Raw genomic sequence first — 18,286 nt, forward strand, 5'->3', positions numbered from 1 at the left:
GAAATAATTATCTTATAACAACGCAATTTATTAAATAACGAGAGATGGAACATATCAAAATAAAATAAATTATATGTCTAGTGTGCTTAATACACACTCTAATAAACCTATTAACAGTTGAAAAAACTGACGGATGAATTATTATTTTTTTAACGAATTAATTAGTACCAGCCCTAAGTCAGCACACAGTACGGTTCTATATTTGAAAATTTAATCTAGCCTCACAGTGTGCTGCTAATTGGTTTGTTTTATATGCTTAGTTACTGCGGACTGAGCACTGCCGCCGTACCGACGCTGGCTCGTTTTCAATTACGACCAATCACTGCATTTTGCGAATGCTATTTTGCCATGAAAACATTAACAGTGCGTCAACTAACACATATATTATATAGATATTATTATAAAAGCACATTGAACATTTTAAAAAGGTTTATAGGAAGGACGAGCATATGGATGGTAAGTGGTCACCAATATCCTTAGACATTGGCATTGTAAGAAATATCAACCATCGCTTACATAGCCAATACGCCACCAACCTTGGGAACTAAGATTTTATGTCCCTTGTGCCTGTAATTACACTGGCTCACTCACCCTTCACACCGGAACACAACAATATCAAGTACTGCTGTTTTGCGGTAAAATATATGATGAGTGGGTGGTACCTACCCAGACGAGCTTGCACAAAGCCCTACCACCAGTCCACCAATCTATGAAATTTACAATGAAATCACGAAAATTTGGCGTTATATATGTCGGCGAAGTTGTTATCTTAATTCAGCAGTGTGGTGAAATAAGCTCGGAATTTTCTCTTAAAGAGAAGATCCTGCGCTACTTTCCAGAGTTGGGACAGTTACAGGCTGTTACTTATACAAAATATAACAGTTTCAATTTGTTCCAGGTCTGGTTCCAGAACCGACGAGCCAAGTGGCGCAAGACCGAGAAGTGCTGGGGCCGGTCCACTATCATGGCTGAGTACGGCCTCTACGGGGCGATGGTGCGCCACTCGCTTCCACTACCGGAAACCATCTTGAAGAGCGCCAAGGAGAACGACAATGTGGCGCCCTGGCTACTCGGTAAGATTACTTTGAGCAATATAGTTCGGACCTCTTTTAGTAATCAATCTTTTATATTTTACAATTAAACAAAGCACGATAATGCGCATCAATGTAAAGTTACAGCGCATTTGAAGTTTTTTTTATTTATTTATTTCTGCCGTGTTGCCAAATAGATCTAAAACGCTTCAATTTTTCTCCCTTTTATATTAATATATTGCGTTAAGCCATTTTAAATTGTTGCTACGAGTACCTATATTTAAATTTCTTTTAAAATGCTTGCATTTTTAAAATTTAGTTGATAATTAAATGTTATTATCTCTGAAAAAAAGAAATCAGGAAATTATATTTAATAATATCATGTGATAATATTAAAGTTATTAAAAAAATCAAAAAGAAATATCATATTCGCTTTTTTTCACTCGCTCATGCATACATGCACATATATAAGCCTATATAAATACAAATACACTACGAGCTTTCCGATATTAATGTGGAATTAAATCCGGTTATGTGACAAATTTAGAATTTACGATTAGCGTTGATTGGTTTAAGCGAAATCTTTATAATGCATTACCAATTAATAATAGTTTAATTAAAACAAGTCATTACGTTTAATTGGCACACAGTCTTAATATATCTTAACAAAAAGTAAATTAATTATTACATTGAACAATTCACTTTTATTTTCAATAGTATGGAGAACTTTTATGCCTAAAGGTTGTCTGGAATAGATCGCTTTCATAACGCTAAGAACGCTATCTTACATCTTGTCTTGCTTTTGTGTTTATAAGTTGTTCGTTATAATGTAGAATATTTGATTTGATTTGAAGTTTTCGTTCGCGAAAGTTAAATTGTGTACATTGAGATAAAAAACCATCTAGTGGTTTTCATCATCTTAGTGATATCTCATTAGTATGGACATATTATTAGACATTGTTGTATTTAGGGATATAATGAAGGTGAATATTATTTGACGTAAATTCCGTGCAAGCGGTTACATATATGCTAGTAACAAAAACTAAAGGAGAACGATTGAAACCCCAACTTGTATAAAGTTGTGTCTAATTCCTTTATGTTAATTTTTATAGCTTGTTTTCTAATATGTAGATTGATTATTAATATAACCTATGTATCTGCGATGCTTCTTAGCCTGAAGTTATCATATAAGTAACGGACGTTGAATTCCTTATCAAGTGAACTAGTGTGTCAGAACATTGCATGCTATCAATATAATTACTCAAATTATCTTTATTCTACTTTCAACGTCTTGGAAATGCTATCAGTTTTTTTGTATATGTATCAAACAAATACTGCTATAGATTGTCTGTCTTAAACTCAACTTCACTTTGAGAAAACAAAAATAAAGTTAACATAATAACTTGTCATAAGTCAATTAACAGCCAAAGTTTAAGCCAAAATATCACTTGATTATTATTGATATTAAAAAAAATATTATATTATATTTATTTATTAGTAATATTATTCAATAGGTTCGGTTAAAGTGGACTTAACTGACTATTATTTTTAGATAATAATAACATGTATAACGAAATGATAATAAGGTTGATCAAACTTGTTGAATAAAGTCAAGAATGAAATCGTTATTTAAATAGTATTTTAATTTTGTGACATTAATAACATTTACCAAAGCTCCACACAGGTGGTAACAACAATTATAATTTTTACAGTTACAAAGTTTCATCTCAGTCGGATGCTGCATGAAATTATGAATAGAATACGAACAATATCTCAATGATTTATTATGATTATTTTATTTTAATAGATTGTGCATGTCTTTGTGTATTTAGTACATTATTTATGTGTAGTGAATTTAAATATTAAGTACATACTCAATCAATATGCAATTAGAGAACGCGGAAAAATTCTAGTCTCTCCACAACCAATGTTATATGTTTTCGCTTTAAATAATCATAATTAAATATGCAATTAATAAAAGTCATTTAAACTTTGACTGTCGCGATTTCATTGGAAGTGAATGCCAAAGTCAAATAGCTATCTTATAACTTGCTACTACGACCGCGTTTTAATTCTTATAAAGATTATTCTTACTAATGATGGCTCATGCAGTACCTTAGTAATGTCTGCAGACAGCGCTCATTATGTAGTCTGTCCGTAGACAATCGTATTCTCCTACTAAAAGTGTCGATTTTGTTCAAGAGTCGAGTGGGAGATCGGCTGCGCGCCCGTAGCGCCGGCCCGGACCGCCGCCGACCGGTGAGTCCTTACATACTTACTAAGACACTCGACTATGCATTAATTAGCTTGAACAAAATCAACACTTCAACAACATAAAATATGCATTAATTAATTAGGTATTGGTTAAGTTTAAACTTATTTCTAAATCACACATATCATTATACTCATAGCTGCATATATGCTTACTGCTTATTCAATTAAATATATTGTGCTTAACCGCAACTGATGATATCACCTATGATATGATCACCAAGGCAAAGTTCTTATTAGCAAGATAGCTACTAAAATTCCTTCGACATTTCAGTGTCAAATAAGTATATAAAGTCGTTGAACAGACATATATGTACTCGAGAGATATGATTTAACATTAATAAGTTTTGCTTAATATTTAAGTTTATCTTTGTATTATAATCAACGGTATTAACTTTTAACCTAATTTGTCTATCAATAATATTTTTTTTTTTTCATTTCCAAATTGTTTGATTTTTCATACTAAACAATATTGTAAACGTACACCACAAAATCAATAATATATCAATAAAACGATAAATATTATGTAAGTAAATTGGAGCGTAAATATGTAATATATCATTTAGATTAGAGTAACTTAATTTGTTTTAATTAAACGATTATCTCATTAATCTTTTTAAAGTTAATCTGACAAGAAACAGAGCACCCTCTTGTAAAGAGATCTTGCTTAAAACTACACTCGCGTCAGACATTGCCGAGACAAAGCAATGTGTAATTTTTAATCTCGGCTACAAGAGATGTTCATTTTTCACAGCTTTCCGCTCAACGACGTACGAAGTTCTCTTAAAGCGATGTAAGCCTTATTCAGTTGCGATAGAGGTGACGTTGTCGGTATTTAGAGTTTGTTTTCTGCGGCGGGTAAGAATTTGCGAAGGGCTGTTGAGTAGCATGGTGTTCGTACCAGTGGCTACGTGCGGCCCCGCTACGTGTGACATAAACAAGTTCACTTCGAAAGAGACTTCGCTTTTCGTAATAACAACCAAAAGAGATTATTCGTTAAATTGTTTATAACTCAAGTACATACGCTTTAATATTCATTAATGTTTTAATAACATTTGATGGTGAATTTTATAAGTAAGCAAGTGATTAACTACACCTTGTGTTAATTTAATTGATACGTATGTACCTATGTAGGTATGAAGTTGTATTAATTTTTTCGCTTAAAACAAAACTCGAAACTTGTGAAATAACAATAGTAAACGTTTCCAGAACAAAAGTTGAGTACAATTGAAAAACAACGACATTTATACATTTCGTTTACATACAAAAATGAAATTCACAAATGAAAACAAACGCCAATCCACAACCACATAACATAATTAAATGAAAAACAAATCCACCTGCGTTCCAAAAACTCCGTCGGTCTCCGAGACTATACATAAACGAATCTAGCAAATCAGAACGCAATCATATCATGGCTGCATACAGCCTTCACCGCCCGGGGGGATGAGGGGCGCGCGGGGGAGGAGGGGGGGCGAGGCGGGGCAAGATGGCCGTCGTTTTGTCTAAGCCCTGATTACGGGGGTCGGCGGCTGCCTCGCTTACATATTAATTATGTACTTAACGATACTCGTTTTCAACCTGAGTGTGAGCTAGACGTTTGTTTATTTTGATTTCGAGTGTGTGTTTTTTATGTAACGTTCTTACATTATGTGGTCAGTCGTCAAATTAGGTAATTGATCGACGGTGGATGGTGAGGCGGCAGCGGAGAGTATTGTTGTCGCTTGGATGTGGTTGTATAACATATCCTTACATGTTAAATATATCGACGAGACTGAAGCTGTACATTGAAGAAAAAACGCTAAATAATCTGCGCGTTTGTTCGTCTAAACAAAATATCTGAATACTGAAGGAAATTACATGGAAAGCAAGTTATAAGCACCAACGACAAATAATTCGATTCGGACAAACTTTTCAAGTCTTAATACAGAAATTGTATTCGAATCGAGTAGTTAAATAAATATCTAATAGCAGTCATCTATTAAATCAAATTTAGGACATTTATTTATTTTAATGTAAATATAAAATATATTTTTTTTTTGCAATTTGCATTTCAATGCATCGTTCAATCTTTTTTAAATAGTTATCATAGACTTGAGTCACTTAGTATTGAAGCCTCCACTCATATGCCAACAAAAACTGTACATAGTTTCACTTCATTCAGTTGAAAGATACGCGAACGTAAAACGTACGGACAGAAACAAGCATCATTTTTTATATATAAGGTGAATGGTATAGATACGAACCAGATATCAGGAACGACTAAACAGAGTTTGAATCAAATCAAATATAATTCATTGTACAGCACATTTAAAAACAATTTGAAACACAAAAACAAGAGACTTACAAAATCGCTTCTATCGCTACTAAAGCGATCTCGTCCACACAAACTTTGGGCATAGAACTCGACATGGTAGCGGAACGTGATGGCTTAGAATTTATAACATCTTTTAATAAATAATCCTCTAATGATGCACTTAATTAAACGACGATAACGGGTTATTGGTCTTATTTATTTGTTTGTACTGATACATTTGTAAATAACGCTGTCGGATTATATAAAAATAATCCAGCACTATTTTTAAGTTCACATTTGAACGTGTTCAATTCAATAATAAAATAAAATAAAATGAATAATTTCCTATCACAGGATTTAATGAAGATTTGCATCCTTGTTATTTTTGTACAAGAAATTAATAAACGATTATCGTTATAATATTTGCTTCCAATCAATTATCTGTGTAACTAAAATTAACCAATTTTAAATCAACGTGACATCTCATAGATTCCTAAATTCATTTCACCACACTCAAAATGAATCTTATACTATTATGAGCCGTTATTGTTTCATAATATTGTCATTATTATTAAAATATTTGGTTTTATTAATGTTATTTATTTAGATAAGTTTCGGAATGACGAATATCTTCTTATGACGTGATTAGTCTACTTTGTGATGACGGGAACCACAGTCTTCCTTAAACACGTCAAGCATTTATAGAGAAATTCATTAATTGAAAAATAAACGAACGTACTATTATTGCATATGTCATATGTATATATCCCCTTATCGATATGGTTTAAGATTACACACACCTCTTACTCACAGACTTATATGAATCGTGTGTGCGTAATAGTTGTGAGCGTTTATGTTGGCAAGATTCATATTCATTTCTTTTTAATTCAAACTCACTTAATCATCGTTTCTAAAGGTTTATTGAGCATTGGTTTTCTTATTTACTTGTTCTAATCAAGATGGCCTAGTAGGTGTAATACGTGGATACTAATGCAAAGATTACAAACTTAAACTGCAAGCAGCATTCGTGCAAGTTACGAATAGAATTCTTCCACATGTGGATAACGCGCATTCAGTCGCAGTGGAGCAGCGTGTGGAATAAGATCTGAATGTTTTCTTTAAAAGGAAAGGAAGACTGTGGCCTGCAGTGGGACTCTCATGTCCAAACATTGCCCACTGCTGAGCAATATTTGAATTCGTATAATTGAGACTAAAAAACTACAGGCTGGTTCTTATTTTAGAACTTATTTTGATATTATTTGTCGGTGTTTCTCACCTTTAGTTTGATTGTTTAGATAGATTAGGCGATTTATTATTTTTATTGAATACTTATAAGGTGCTCGAACGAATTGGAATTTTCTTATAGATGGCTTGATCGATCTTATAATCCATATATTTAGTGAGCAGAGTATATTTTATCTTTAGACGTTTATCACATCATATTTTTTCTATAAGTAAGCGTAAATCTTCTCAACAGGCAACGACAGTCAAAATTTCGAAATTTAAAGTACCATCATTACAATGGGATTCTGTAAGAACTCACTTCCTTAATCACCCGTGAAATGCTGATAACCGACTAATGGTGATATACTATTTTGATGCGTGTATTATTGTAATTATATAATTATTACGGTCAATGTCGCGTATCACTTTCTGACATCACGATCACGACCGTTATCTGCGGTGAGTCTCGAGTTTGTTCTTACATTTTCTCTATTATGTGCCATATGTTAATATTGTACTTAAGACACACAACTTTATTATAGAATGATTACAATGAAGTCGCTTATTTTAATCGTTAAATATTTATTATAGATATTTCACAATTAATTTCCCATTTTACATAATTCATATCAGCTTCAATTGAATGTAAATAATAACAAAGTCAGTAAATGAGCGAAACCAAAAAGCCTAATATAACTTTCTCACAAATAATTTCGTATTCAATTGATACATTGCAAATATATAAGCTTGACAGTAAACACTTTGGTACCATTGAGCTGATCTGATCATGGCACGAGGAGGGAATAGTGGACTCTTCTAGGGCTTTCAGTAAACCACTCGAATTTGAGCTTATTTGCTTTGATTAAATAAATCCTATACATCACACTAAGGAAAGTATTGTTTAGTTTTTATAAAATGTAATTTATTAATATCTTTAATTTAAATTATAGGGCTTACAGTTGCGTTAGAAAATAACAGCAAAAACAGTTTTCATTTAATTATTTGTAATGTCAATAAAAAAATGTTTACTTGTGGTAGTTAGTTACTTATTTATCTATTTTTTGTATTTAGAACTGAATGGCAGACGGGCAAATCGGCTACCTGATGGTAAGTGGTCTCCTTTGCTCAATGACTTAGGGACTCTAAGAAATATTATTTCTTACTAGACAATGCGCCACCAACTATAATTATAGACACTCATCCTTCAAATTGGAAAACAGCAATGAGTATTTATTTAGCCATAGAATAACTGATGTAAGCGGTACCCTCCCAGGCTTGTGCAAAGTCCATCCACTAGAAAATTAAGAATATAATGAAGCGTTACAAAAACGTAAAAAAAACATTTGATTTTGTTTTATTTAAAAAGTAATTAATTTTACGAATCACTCAATACGAGGTATTCGTTTCTCAAGTACGAAACCAAAATTTATATTGAAGCAATACGTAAATTAATGTCCATGCTGCCTTAATAGAAATCATCCGTAATACATTAGAATAAATTAAAGTTTATTATTAAAAGTCTGCTACACACGTCACCCTAAAGCTAAATGCACACTGCGTCTCAACAATAACATACTAGGACGAGCGACTAGTCCGCGCGACAGCTATTGAACAATTAAAAAAAAAGTGAAATTAAAAAATATATCAGAAAACAATACTGATGAAATTCTATCATCCTATTCACTTTGTGACTTAGTATAGTAAGAGTGGCTGTTCGCGCAGACATCAAAGTGCTAGAGCCGGCAAATGGATTGTAATGCACGCGAAGTGCGCCTTACTGAATTATCTGCCTATTATACACTTGCTTTGTACATCACTCTTTTATCTTACTAAATGACACCACCACTCTTAGGCTAGAGGCACATGAGGCGAGCTAGCGCGAATAAAACACTCCACGTCGATTGTTCTTCACGAATTTGATTGTATCTTCTAAATTTAAATTCAATTTTGTAAAAAAAATTACAACTAATATTTGTTTTAGAAAATCACAACATGGTAATAGGTTATTGAAAGCGAAACATTTGATTTTTAAACTAATATTTGCACATTCTGTATCAGTTAATTAATTAAGACTTATAATTTACTTATATATATTATTTTACTTGTTTATATACTGTTTAAAAGTAAATCGATATAAATATATAGCACCATGTGATTTTATAAAAATGTACAAATTTTTAACGATCATTTTTATTAGATAATCAAAAGTAGGTACTCTATAAAATAATATTTTATCGTCACCGCATCCATTGTCAAAAATATACATTTATAAATTAAAAATTGTATAAGTTAGTGAGTCTGGAAGCAGCATAACCATTACTGGAATGAAAAGTTCTATGGAGTGCTCTCAGTAGTGGAAACTCAATCGAATCGTGTCCTCAAGATTTCTCCAAACACCACTCTCTCTAAAAGGATAGGCGTTTGAAGGCACCGCATGAAATTACTGTCTTGCTTTGACTTCGAGTAGGTAAATTGTCTTAGTGCTGTAGTTTCGAAGTGACAATAGCGAGAGGAGACAGGAGACGAGGGACAGCAAACACACAAAACTTCAGATAAAAATCAGTTTTTACTTTCTTTATACTCAAAACATCACAAAATGTACAACATTTCTTACAATATGATCGCTTTAAAATACTATGTGAGATTAACATTTTAATAATTATATACCGTTTATTGTTTATTAATATTTATGTCACGATACAACGTATGAAACTCGCTTGAATCTAAACGTCAAATTCATGAGTTTACTGAAATCTTATCTACAAAAACTATTCAAACTTCTCGTCGCATCGTACGTAATGTTAAACACATAAGAAAATATTATAAATAAGATCAACAATATTTTTATAATAAAATGCTACGAGATGTGCTACGCTCGTAGCTCGTAAATAATGCTATTAACATAACAATGTATGTTATACGTCGTTATAACACATGAAACTTACAAAACCAGTAACATAAAAATATCTTCTAAAAGTACTAGATTTTAAAGTATTTTTGACGGTATATTTAGTAATAAATACCTACAACTTAAATCGATTTTTCTTGGTAGAATCTACAGTAATCGACCTAATATTGATATAATAAAAACAACGTGTGTTAAGTTAGTTTTAATTTTTGTATTAATAAAATTAATAACATTATTTTGGTAGGAGTAGATTAATTGTTTAGTCCTAGTCAAATCTTTATATTATGTGATAAAATCATTTAAAGTTTTAGGGCTTGGACAGTCATAGACATTATACTATACCAGTATGTACCTACACAAATAGCTACCTACATAATTAGAGTTACACTCTTAGAATCTAAACGGACAGCACTCCAACGCAAATCGAGAGAGTTTAGGGATTAAACTAAAAGTAACTCTGAGATATAACTGTGATGTTGATAAGTTATCGACGAAACATCAGTAAATATTTTATCGACCTGACTCGGGATTGGACAGGACTCAGGGTCTTAGGTCTTTGGTTTAGCTTTACAAGCTAGCAACTAGGCCAACGAGATAGTTATATAATGTAAAACATAGTCGTAGAAGGGAGGTAATCCTAAGTTGTATTTAGATTGACATATCACAGGAAATATATTTAACACGGTAGTTACACGACAATTCGTGCGAAACTGTTTTATTGTAACTGTAACTGTAACAGCCTGTTAATGTCCCACTGCTGAGCTAAGGCCTCCTCTCCCTTTTGAGGAGAAGGTTTGGAGCTTATTCCACCACGCTGCTTCAATGCGGGTTGGTAGAATACACATGTGGCATAATTTCAATGAAATTAGACAAATGCAGGTTTCCTCACGATGTTTTCCTTCACCGTCAAGCACGAGATGAATTATAATCACAACTTAAGCACATGAAAATTCAGTGCTTGCCCGGGTTTGAAGCCACGATCGTCGGTTAAGATTCACGCATTCTAACCACTAGGCCATCCGGGCTTGTACTGTTTTATTACAGCGCGTAAATGTGTAAGGTGTATAATAATGGAAAATGGCGTAATAATACATACCTACATGTATTTGTATGCAAATGAAAAATTCGTTATATATATTTTTAAATTATAATAAAAGGAACGATGGATCTTATAGGATTCGATAGTACTGTGTACAGAAAAGTCAATAAGGACAGAAATGCCACACGCGATAGTAATAAATATTAATACATCAATTCTGCCACTATTTATTTTTCCGCTTGGAAATCATTATATTCAGTTTTATTTTCGTGTATCCATATTTTGAGACTAAACGGTACGAGAGTTCGATTCTGTATTTTTAAATGAATGAATGATTGGAAGAGTGAATATTTATTTCATCTCGCATATGTATTGATGGCTACGAGCCGTAAAATTTACTCAAATTATGTTTCCATTAAATTCGAATAAGAAATCTTTTATCGATAATATTAATCAATTTACAATGTCTACAGTAGGGTTTTCTAAACAAATTCTTGTGAAACCTCTCGCCTGATGAGTGCGCGGTAACCACAAGTAAATCAAGTAGATTTATTATCAGCAGCGCGTAATGGTGAAAGTTGGAGTGTAATGCTCACCTCCCGGTGATTAGGACCCTGATGACCGACCGCCTGCCCCACTTGTACGCGAGGATTCTAAAGTTAACGGCCAACTGCGTGGCTACTTACAGGAAACATTGGTGGTCTCGTGATTGAGTTTCTTTCAATAATAGATAAAATGTTTGTTAGACCATCTTTATAAATATTCAAATCAAATCAAAATAAATATTGCACTGAAATCAAACAATCTCTTGTTATAAAGTGCTTGTACACTTTATAATTATTTAACTTTAATGTTATTTTACACGATGAAATCAAGTTTAAACTTGTAATGTATGTAGATTCTGTATAGAAGATCGTGATGACAACAGACAAAAAGCTCAGTTGTATGTACACTCAACACATGTACATACATAGGTACATAGCGTCTATTACAGCTATTATTTTACAAAAATGTAATCCATTTTATTCTTTTAAAAATTGTTGAGCGTAGAAGATATTTATTAAGAAACCTATTCCAAAGATACCTATTCCAATAAAAAAGATATTGTAACCGTTCACTTCAACGAGTTTGATACTGATCAATGTTATCGTATCTATGCAATCGCGCAAGACGTCTAAAATCCTCGAGCTAAGGTATACAAGTGAACCTGGCTACTTTTAAATATGTACACAATAGACATACCGACTCGTGTCTGATGACTCAAGAAATAACGTTTATATTGCTTACCGTATAATACAGTAAATAAATAAAGCCTTTATTATTGCTACATTAAGCTTGACGTTATATTGAAAATATATATACATATTTCTATTACGTAGTAGTTGCCTCTGTGTCGCATTCGACATTACATCCCTCCATATATTCTTCCGCGCTTTTGACGTCCTTAGTGGTCTGTTATTTCTTTTTTCGTCTTGGAGTTCTCTGAGATACTTTCTTGATCCATCTTTCATTATACCCAAGATATTATTCGGAATAATCTTCAAGACCATAATTTATTAAACAAAAATACATAACAGGGCGCTCTATGCAAAGCAGCGAAGGCGCCGTCTAATCCCTGAGCTATAAACACGTCTCCTGATTAGGCATTCAGCAAGGAGCGCGACAACGCTGTAAAAATCTCGTAAAATCCCGTCAAACGATATTAAAGCGCGAGTGACGAGCTCGCTGATAAAACTTTATTTCTCTGCATAGTTCAGAGCAAAGGGTTCATTGCATATTTGAACTATATCAAGACTGATCACAAGAATATAGCTAACTATATGCGCACTTACATACATGGATAATATTTGGAATGGTATTATTATCGTTATGTTTACTAAAATTGTCCATTACTTTTACCACCACCACAACAATGCAGTTGAGAGGTTATTTAATTGGCAGAATTTTATCCGACATATACAGTTTTCCTCTCGATGCCATCTCGACTCAAGACTCTGACAGTCATACAGGCGATGCTTTAAACAAAAGTACATATTTTCTTCTTGATCGACTTGTTACTAAGGTTTTTCTTCATACATCTAGTAGGTAGTATAATTTTCTTATTATCTTCACCACGAATGCTGTAGCCTCCACTTGCAAATTCATCCATATGAGCGCCCCGAGTGCTAATGCTACGTACGTACTATATTTACACAACTTACGTATGTATTACTAAATATGACATTTATTAAACCTAAAAATAAATAAACAGTTCTATCTCGTGTTTGTTACCTAAAAATAATTTTCTTACAAAACGTTTGACTTGCCAGTTGTTGTATTTTAAACAATCTTGAACAAATTAAAACACTAACTTCGTCTGTTTTTACTATACTCAATGATCAATTGAATTGTCAGAGGATGTTGATAGCGATAATTCTTTTATAAGAATTAAATTTCTATCGTTCAAAGCAGAAGATTAAAAAAAATTATGTGTTTATAAAATATAGACGTTATTGTTTTCATCTATTCTCATTACCGATACAATGGAGGCGACCTCTGTGCAGCTCGTTACGGTGCGACGACTGTCACTTGTTTCTGTGGACTTCATTCATAATCTAATTTTTAGGAACGAATCACTTTTTTTATTTTTATCATACAAAAATGAAAAGGACTGCCGTGCGTCCGTGCCCAATTATTACACTTTTTAATTTTTTGCTTAACGCTTGTTTCTTGCTGGTTTAAGAGAAATTGGTTTAGTGCAAGGCAACGTTAAATTGCTTTGTTTCAAATTGAAACTTTTATGACAATAATTTGGCTCTTTCTTTAATGATAGTTGATAATAAACGAGACTATGTCACCTGATGATATTACCAAAGCTGTTACCAACTTAGATTATTCCTAACATTATTCTATAAGCTGCTCGAGAACACGAGGTAAATTCTCCAGTTTGACCAAGAACCTTATCTTTAATTACTCAGTGATTTCTAAGCAATGGTAACTCTACAATGAATGAATAATTCATTGTAGAATGGCCATTCAAATGTGCTTGTAATAACGTGTACTTTGATTTCAATTTTGACATTGAACATCCCGAGTTTACTTGAAACAAGTGGTATCAGTCTTGTAACGTTCCAATAAACAGTCATTGGATATTTATTGATAGTATTATTATCTACGAATTTTACTCAAAATATTGGATCCCTTATAGTTGTCATGTATGTGTAATAAAAGTTATTCCTTTGATTGTTTAAGGCATGCACCGCAAGTCGTTGGAGGCGGCACAGCACCTCAAGGAGTCGGGGTCGGAGCGCGAGGGCTCCGAGGCGGAGGCGGAGCGCGCGCCCTCCGCCTCGCCGCACCGACACGACGTGCACGACAACCAGGTAACAAACCGTTACTTCCATACAATTTTATAACCGTTTTACATCATTGGTCCGAGTCATACAGTTACAATATTATCACTTTTTTATAATTAAGTGAGTTTTACACCTTTTTTGAATGAGCAAGCGTCACCACCGCACGCTTTTTATCAACTTCAGTTGTATGTAATTGTCAAAGTCAGTAGGTGAGATAATCTAGGAACTCGATTGTAAACTACTTCTAATTTTCACATCGATTTGAAGCGCTGCAAGTAGTTGTGAATCGGATGAAAAGGCAATAATTTAGTACCATCGATCTGATATAAAGATGTCAAGTGGTTTTCAGTGCATCTTCAATCGCAACTAGTATGCCCTTTGAGTCTGACAAATCGCAAAGGTACATTACACTAACTAACGCGTTATTAGGATTTTTTTTAACCAGGTACCATGTACCTATGTACGAGGTATATGATTATTGCTGTAATGTCTCGGAAAAATAAATAGCAAATCATTTGATATCATATAACGCTGGTTATAAATAACCATAATGATATGTTCTTTAACATAAGTATTTTATAAGCAACGCTTATTCGTACGGGATTACTTAGAAAACCATTTGCATGCAAGTAACAGTTATAATATTAAAATGTTTAACTATTAACCGATTCGTGGTTATTTTCAGTCGAGAACTTACGAGTTTAGCCGATTGTTAATTATACAAAACATTAATTTAATGTAAAACACTTACCGCTCTGATAGTGATATTATGGTAATGGATTTGTAATAAAACTCGAACGAGAAATGTGGCGCGTGTCCACGCATACATTCTCGCACGGAGTATGCATGCAATTAATACGCAATGATAAATGTGTCTCCTTAGAATGCAATACATTATAACGCGGCGTCATTCGTTAGTGATAACGATTTAAGTATTACCCATACATGTAACTTAGATTTTTTTGTTTGTTTTTTTTTTTTTTATAATAATAATTATTATAATATTTCTTTATTCATAATAGAAATTAAACATAGTAGTTAAATATTACAAATGAATTTAATTCCAATCAAGTGGGTGTAGCACTGTAGGTACTCCTAACTAGGTTATAAAATAATCAGTATTAAGGAGTACAAGAACAGTGTTTAATAAGGAAGTTACATTTCCAAAATGGCCACCTGATGGTAAGCTACTCCTCACATCGTCAATGCCACCACCGGTCTAAGATATTATAAACCTTGTGCTTGTAGTTACACTAGCTCAGTCAAAACCGGAACACAAATAACACACGGAATACGATACATATTATGGATATTAGGCGACAGGATATTTGATGAGTGAATCTACCACCGAAATAAGCTGTATTTTTATTCAATAGGATTTTTAAATATAAGATAATCTCTTTCAGGCACAAAGTTCACCCGGCAGCAGCACGACAGCTTCCTCATCAGCGAAGGGACGCGCGTCACCCGACGGTCGCGAACTTTACGAGGACCCTGAGGCTTTCCGCAACAACAGCATCGCCTGTCTCCGAGCTAAGGCGCAGGAGCACCAAGCGCGACTACTGTCCAACAATCTTCTCCTCCAGGTATAAACAAAACACTTCTAAATAAAAATAAAAATAAACTAATATTATGATGCAAAAATTAGGAAATGGCCGTACCTAATTTTGAGTCTTTGGCAAAAGTTGAATTTAGCAACGACCTTCTATATGTCCCTCTTCTAGGTAAAGGATCAACTTAATCAGTAAAAGTTAGACCTACTTCGCCACGATTGTCCACCATGTCTGTGGGTTCGATGATATACATATTAATAAAGATGTCGCAATATTAATCTCGACGTACACAATGTTTTACTTCACCGCCGAAAAGGCAGACAAATGAAGTGCAGGAAAACCGAGTAGGGCTTGCCTACCCTACGATTTTCGATCTTAACCGAAACCCCCAACTACACATTATATATGTATATACTATATATATATTATAATAATGTCCTCCAGACCGATTTCGGCCATGGCGGCCAATCTCAAGAGAGATTAGCCAACTGCGCAGGAGATATTATAGTGCACAAGTGTGTGCGCAAACACAGGTGCACTCTCTATTCCCTAACTCTCATAATCCGATGGGACGGCAATCCGACACGACCGGAAAGAGTTCAGGCGCAGGACCAACGGCTTTACGTGCTTTCCGAGGCACGGGAGTGAACACAAAATACTCTGTAGTACGTTGACTAATTATAGAATACAATCACCGAATATGTGTGTGTAGGTACTAACTACCTACTGGTCTGACAGCTTTATTGTTCGCCCCATATATTATTGGTATATCGAGTTGCGTGTGTGTTGCGTCTTGCACTATCAATGTTTTGAGCTCTCTTAGACCCATCATGTAAGCAGATAAGCGTTTTTCAGGTGCGCGGCTTGCAGCGAGCGAGCGGCGCGACGAGCGTGACGGAGGACGAGGGCCCGGCCGACATCGACGTCGGCACCGAGCCGCCGCCGCTCGACGCCGCGCGCCTCTACTGACCGCCGACGCCCGCCCGCCTGCCTGCTGACAGCTTATCTAAGCCATGCTATCCGAACTCGACCCATATTGATACGCGACCATTCTAAACAACAACATTGGGACAATTCGTTTATCGGTGATACATTCGCTGAAAGCAATGGGAGTCGAGGGTGTGCCTGGAAGATCTCCCATTGGATACGCATCGCGTGGTACGGTGTTGTGATTGGTGGTGAAGTGCTGGTCTCTCGGCGCGGAACTGTTCGTACTTAAGTGTAATTATGTACATTGTAGATCTAGAAGTATTTAACTAAATCCCCGTTTTTCGTGCAATACCCTTAGTTAAGTATTTATCCGATTAGCCGTTGTGTTAGCGCTGTATAAAGTTCGGCCGGCACGAGCTGTGAATCATCTAAAGTACTAATAAGCCTGTTAGGTTATAATCTTAAGGAATTAAGCGAAGACTTTAAAATCGAAGTAGATAATATCGAATTGGTACTAAATAATTTATTGTAAATGTTGAATATCTGTAAAATTATTAACGCTTAACTGTTCAAAGAGCGAATCAAAATTCACTTATTATAAAAAGTGTTTACTTAACGAACGACAAAATACGAATTATTGTAATGTATAATATAACAAAACTTTAAGTCTTTGCCTATTACTTTTAAGGAAAATTGTACTTATTTTAAAACAAGTTAAAAAAATATCTATTGTATATTTTAGCTTTTATTTACTTTATAATTTAAAATTTGTTTATTATATTTTTATATTATTGAAATATCAGATAAAATCATTCCGATTCGTTGTTTTTTTTTTTAATTATACAACGAGAATTATTAATATTATTTTATGTGTCACTGGTTCTGAGTAGTTTGCATCCCATTCGCACTTTTGAATGTTTGTATGTACGAGTGAGATGCGCAAACTATTGACAGTGATGAATACAGACACATCGATACTTGTTGGAAAATGCAACAGACGCAAGAATTGTATTAGACTGTCGTTTATTTGTGTCTGACTGTTTGTTTCAGTAGTCAGTTCAACGAACAATTATAAATTGACCTAAAAATGTAAATGCTACTATAATAACTATGTTTGTGACATATAGATATTAAGTAGAATCTCAATTGTATTTAATTGAATTATATAAAGTATCGAATTTATTCAACGAAATTATAACAGCCTTCGTCGCATTTCTTGCCTTAGTGTGATTTAAATTATATATATTTTGGTAATATAACTAATACAGTTCGAAATATTTCCCTTTAAAACAAAACTGCTTCAGTTATATGCGAAAAAATTTTATAAATTACAAATAATCTGCGGAACTCAAAGTACTTAAATAATGTTGTTTTGCTGTAGATTTAACTGAGTAGATACTTACTTTAAATAATAAATTTCAAATAAATATTCATACTTGAGTTTTGATAAATAATTAATTTCTTGCATTATTTAAAACTGTTTGCTCCTGTCAAAATGTTATAGCAATGACGTAGGAAAGCATCATTGATGTCATAAAAATTACCTATCGCTAAATTTTCAACTGTTTTGTTTTATATATAAGCTTACAAATTGTTGTTAAGCAAAATTTATGATAAATATATACGGTCATGTTTAAATTTAATTTCGATCTTGTACATCAACATAGTAACGTTATTGACTAGCGACGTCACGATCATT

At 33.6% G+C, this 18,286-nt stretch overlaps 1 protein-coding gene across 1 annotated transcript in view; it reads left to right on the forward strand.

The window, feature by feature from the left end:
• LOC126769720 (visual system homeobox 2-like) overlaps window positions 1-17,414 on the forward strand; it is a 121,122-nt gene extending 103,708 nt beyond the window's left edge. Inside the window, exons 7-11 of the mRNA XM_050488638.1 lie at window positions 899-1,073; window positions 7,894-7,929; window positions 14,001-14,131; window positions 15,511-15,690; window positions 16,513-17,414. Coding sequence (XP_050344595.1) covers window positions 899-1,073; window positions 7,894-7,929; window positions 14,001-14,131; window positions 15,511-15,690; window positions 16,513-16,626 — 636 coding nt within the window. The 3' untranslated portion in view covers window positions 16,627-17,414. The remainder of the gene's footprint in view (window positions 1-898; window positions 1,074-7,893; window positions 7,930-14,000; window positions 14,132-15,510; window positions 15,691-16,512) is intronic.
• The last annotated feature ends 872 nt before the right edge of the window (window positions 17,415-18,286 follow it).

Source organism: Nymphalis io, chromosome 7, assembly GCF_905147045.1.
Source record: "Nymphalis io chromosome 7, ilAglIoxx1.1, whole genome shotgun sequence".
In the NCBI taxonomy this organism is placed as follows: Eukaryota; Metazoa; Arthropoda; class Insecta; order Lepidoptera; family Nymphalidae; genus Nymphalis; species Nymphalis io.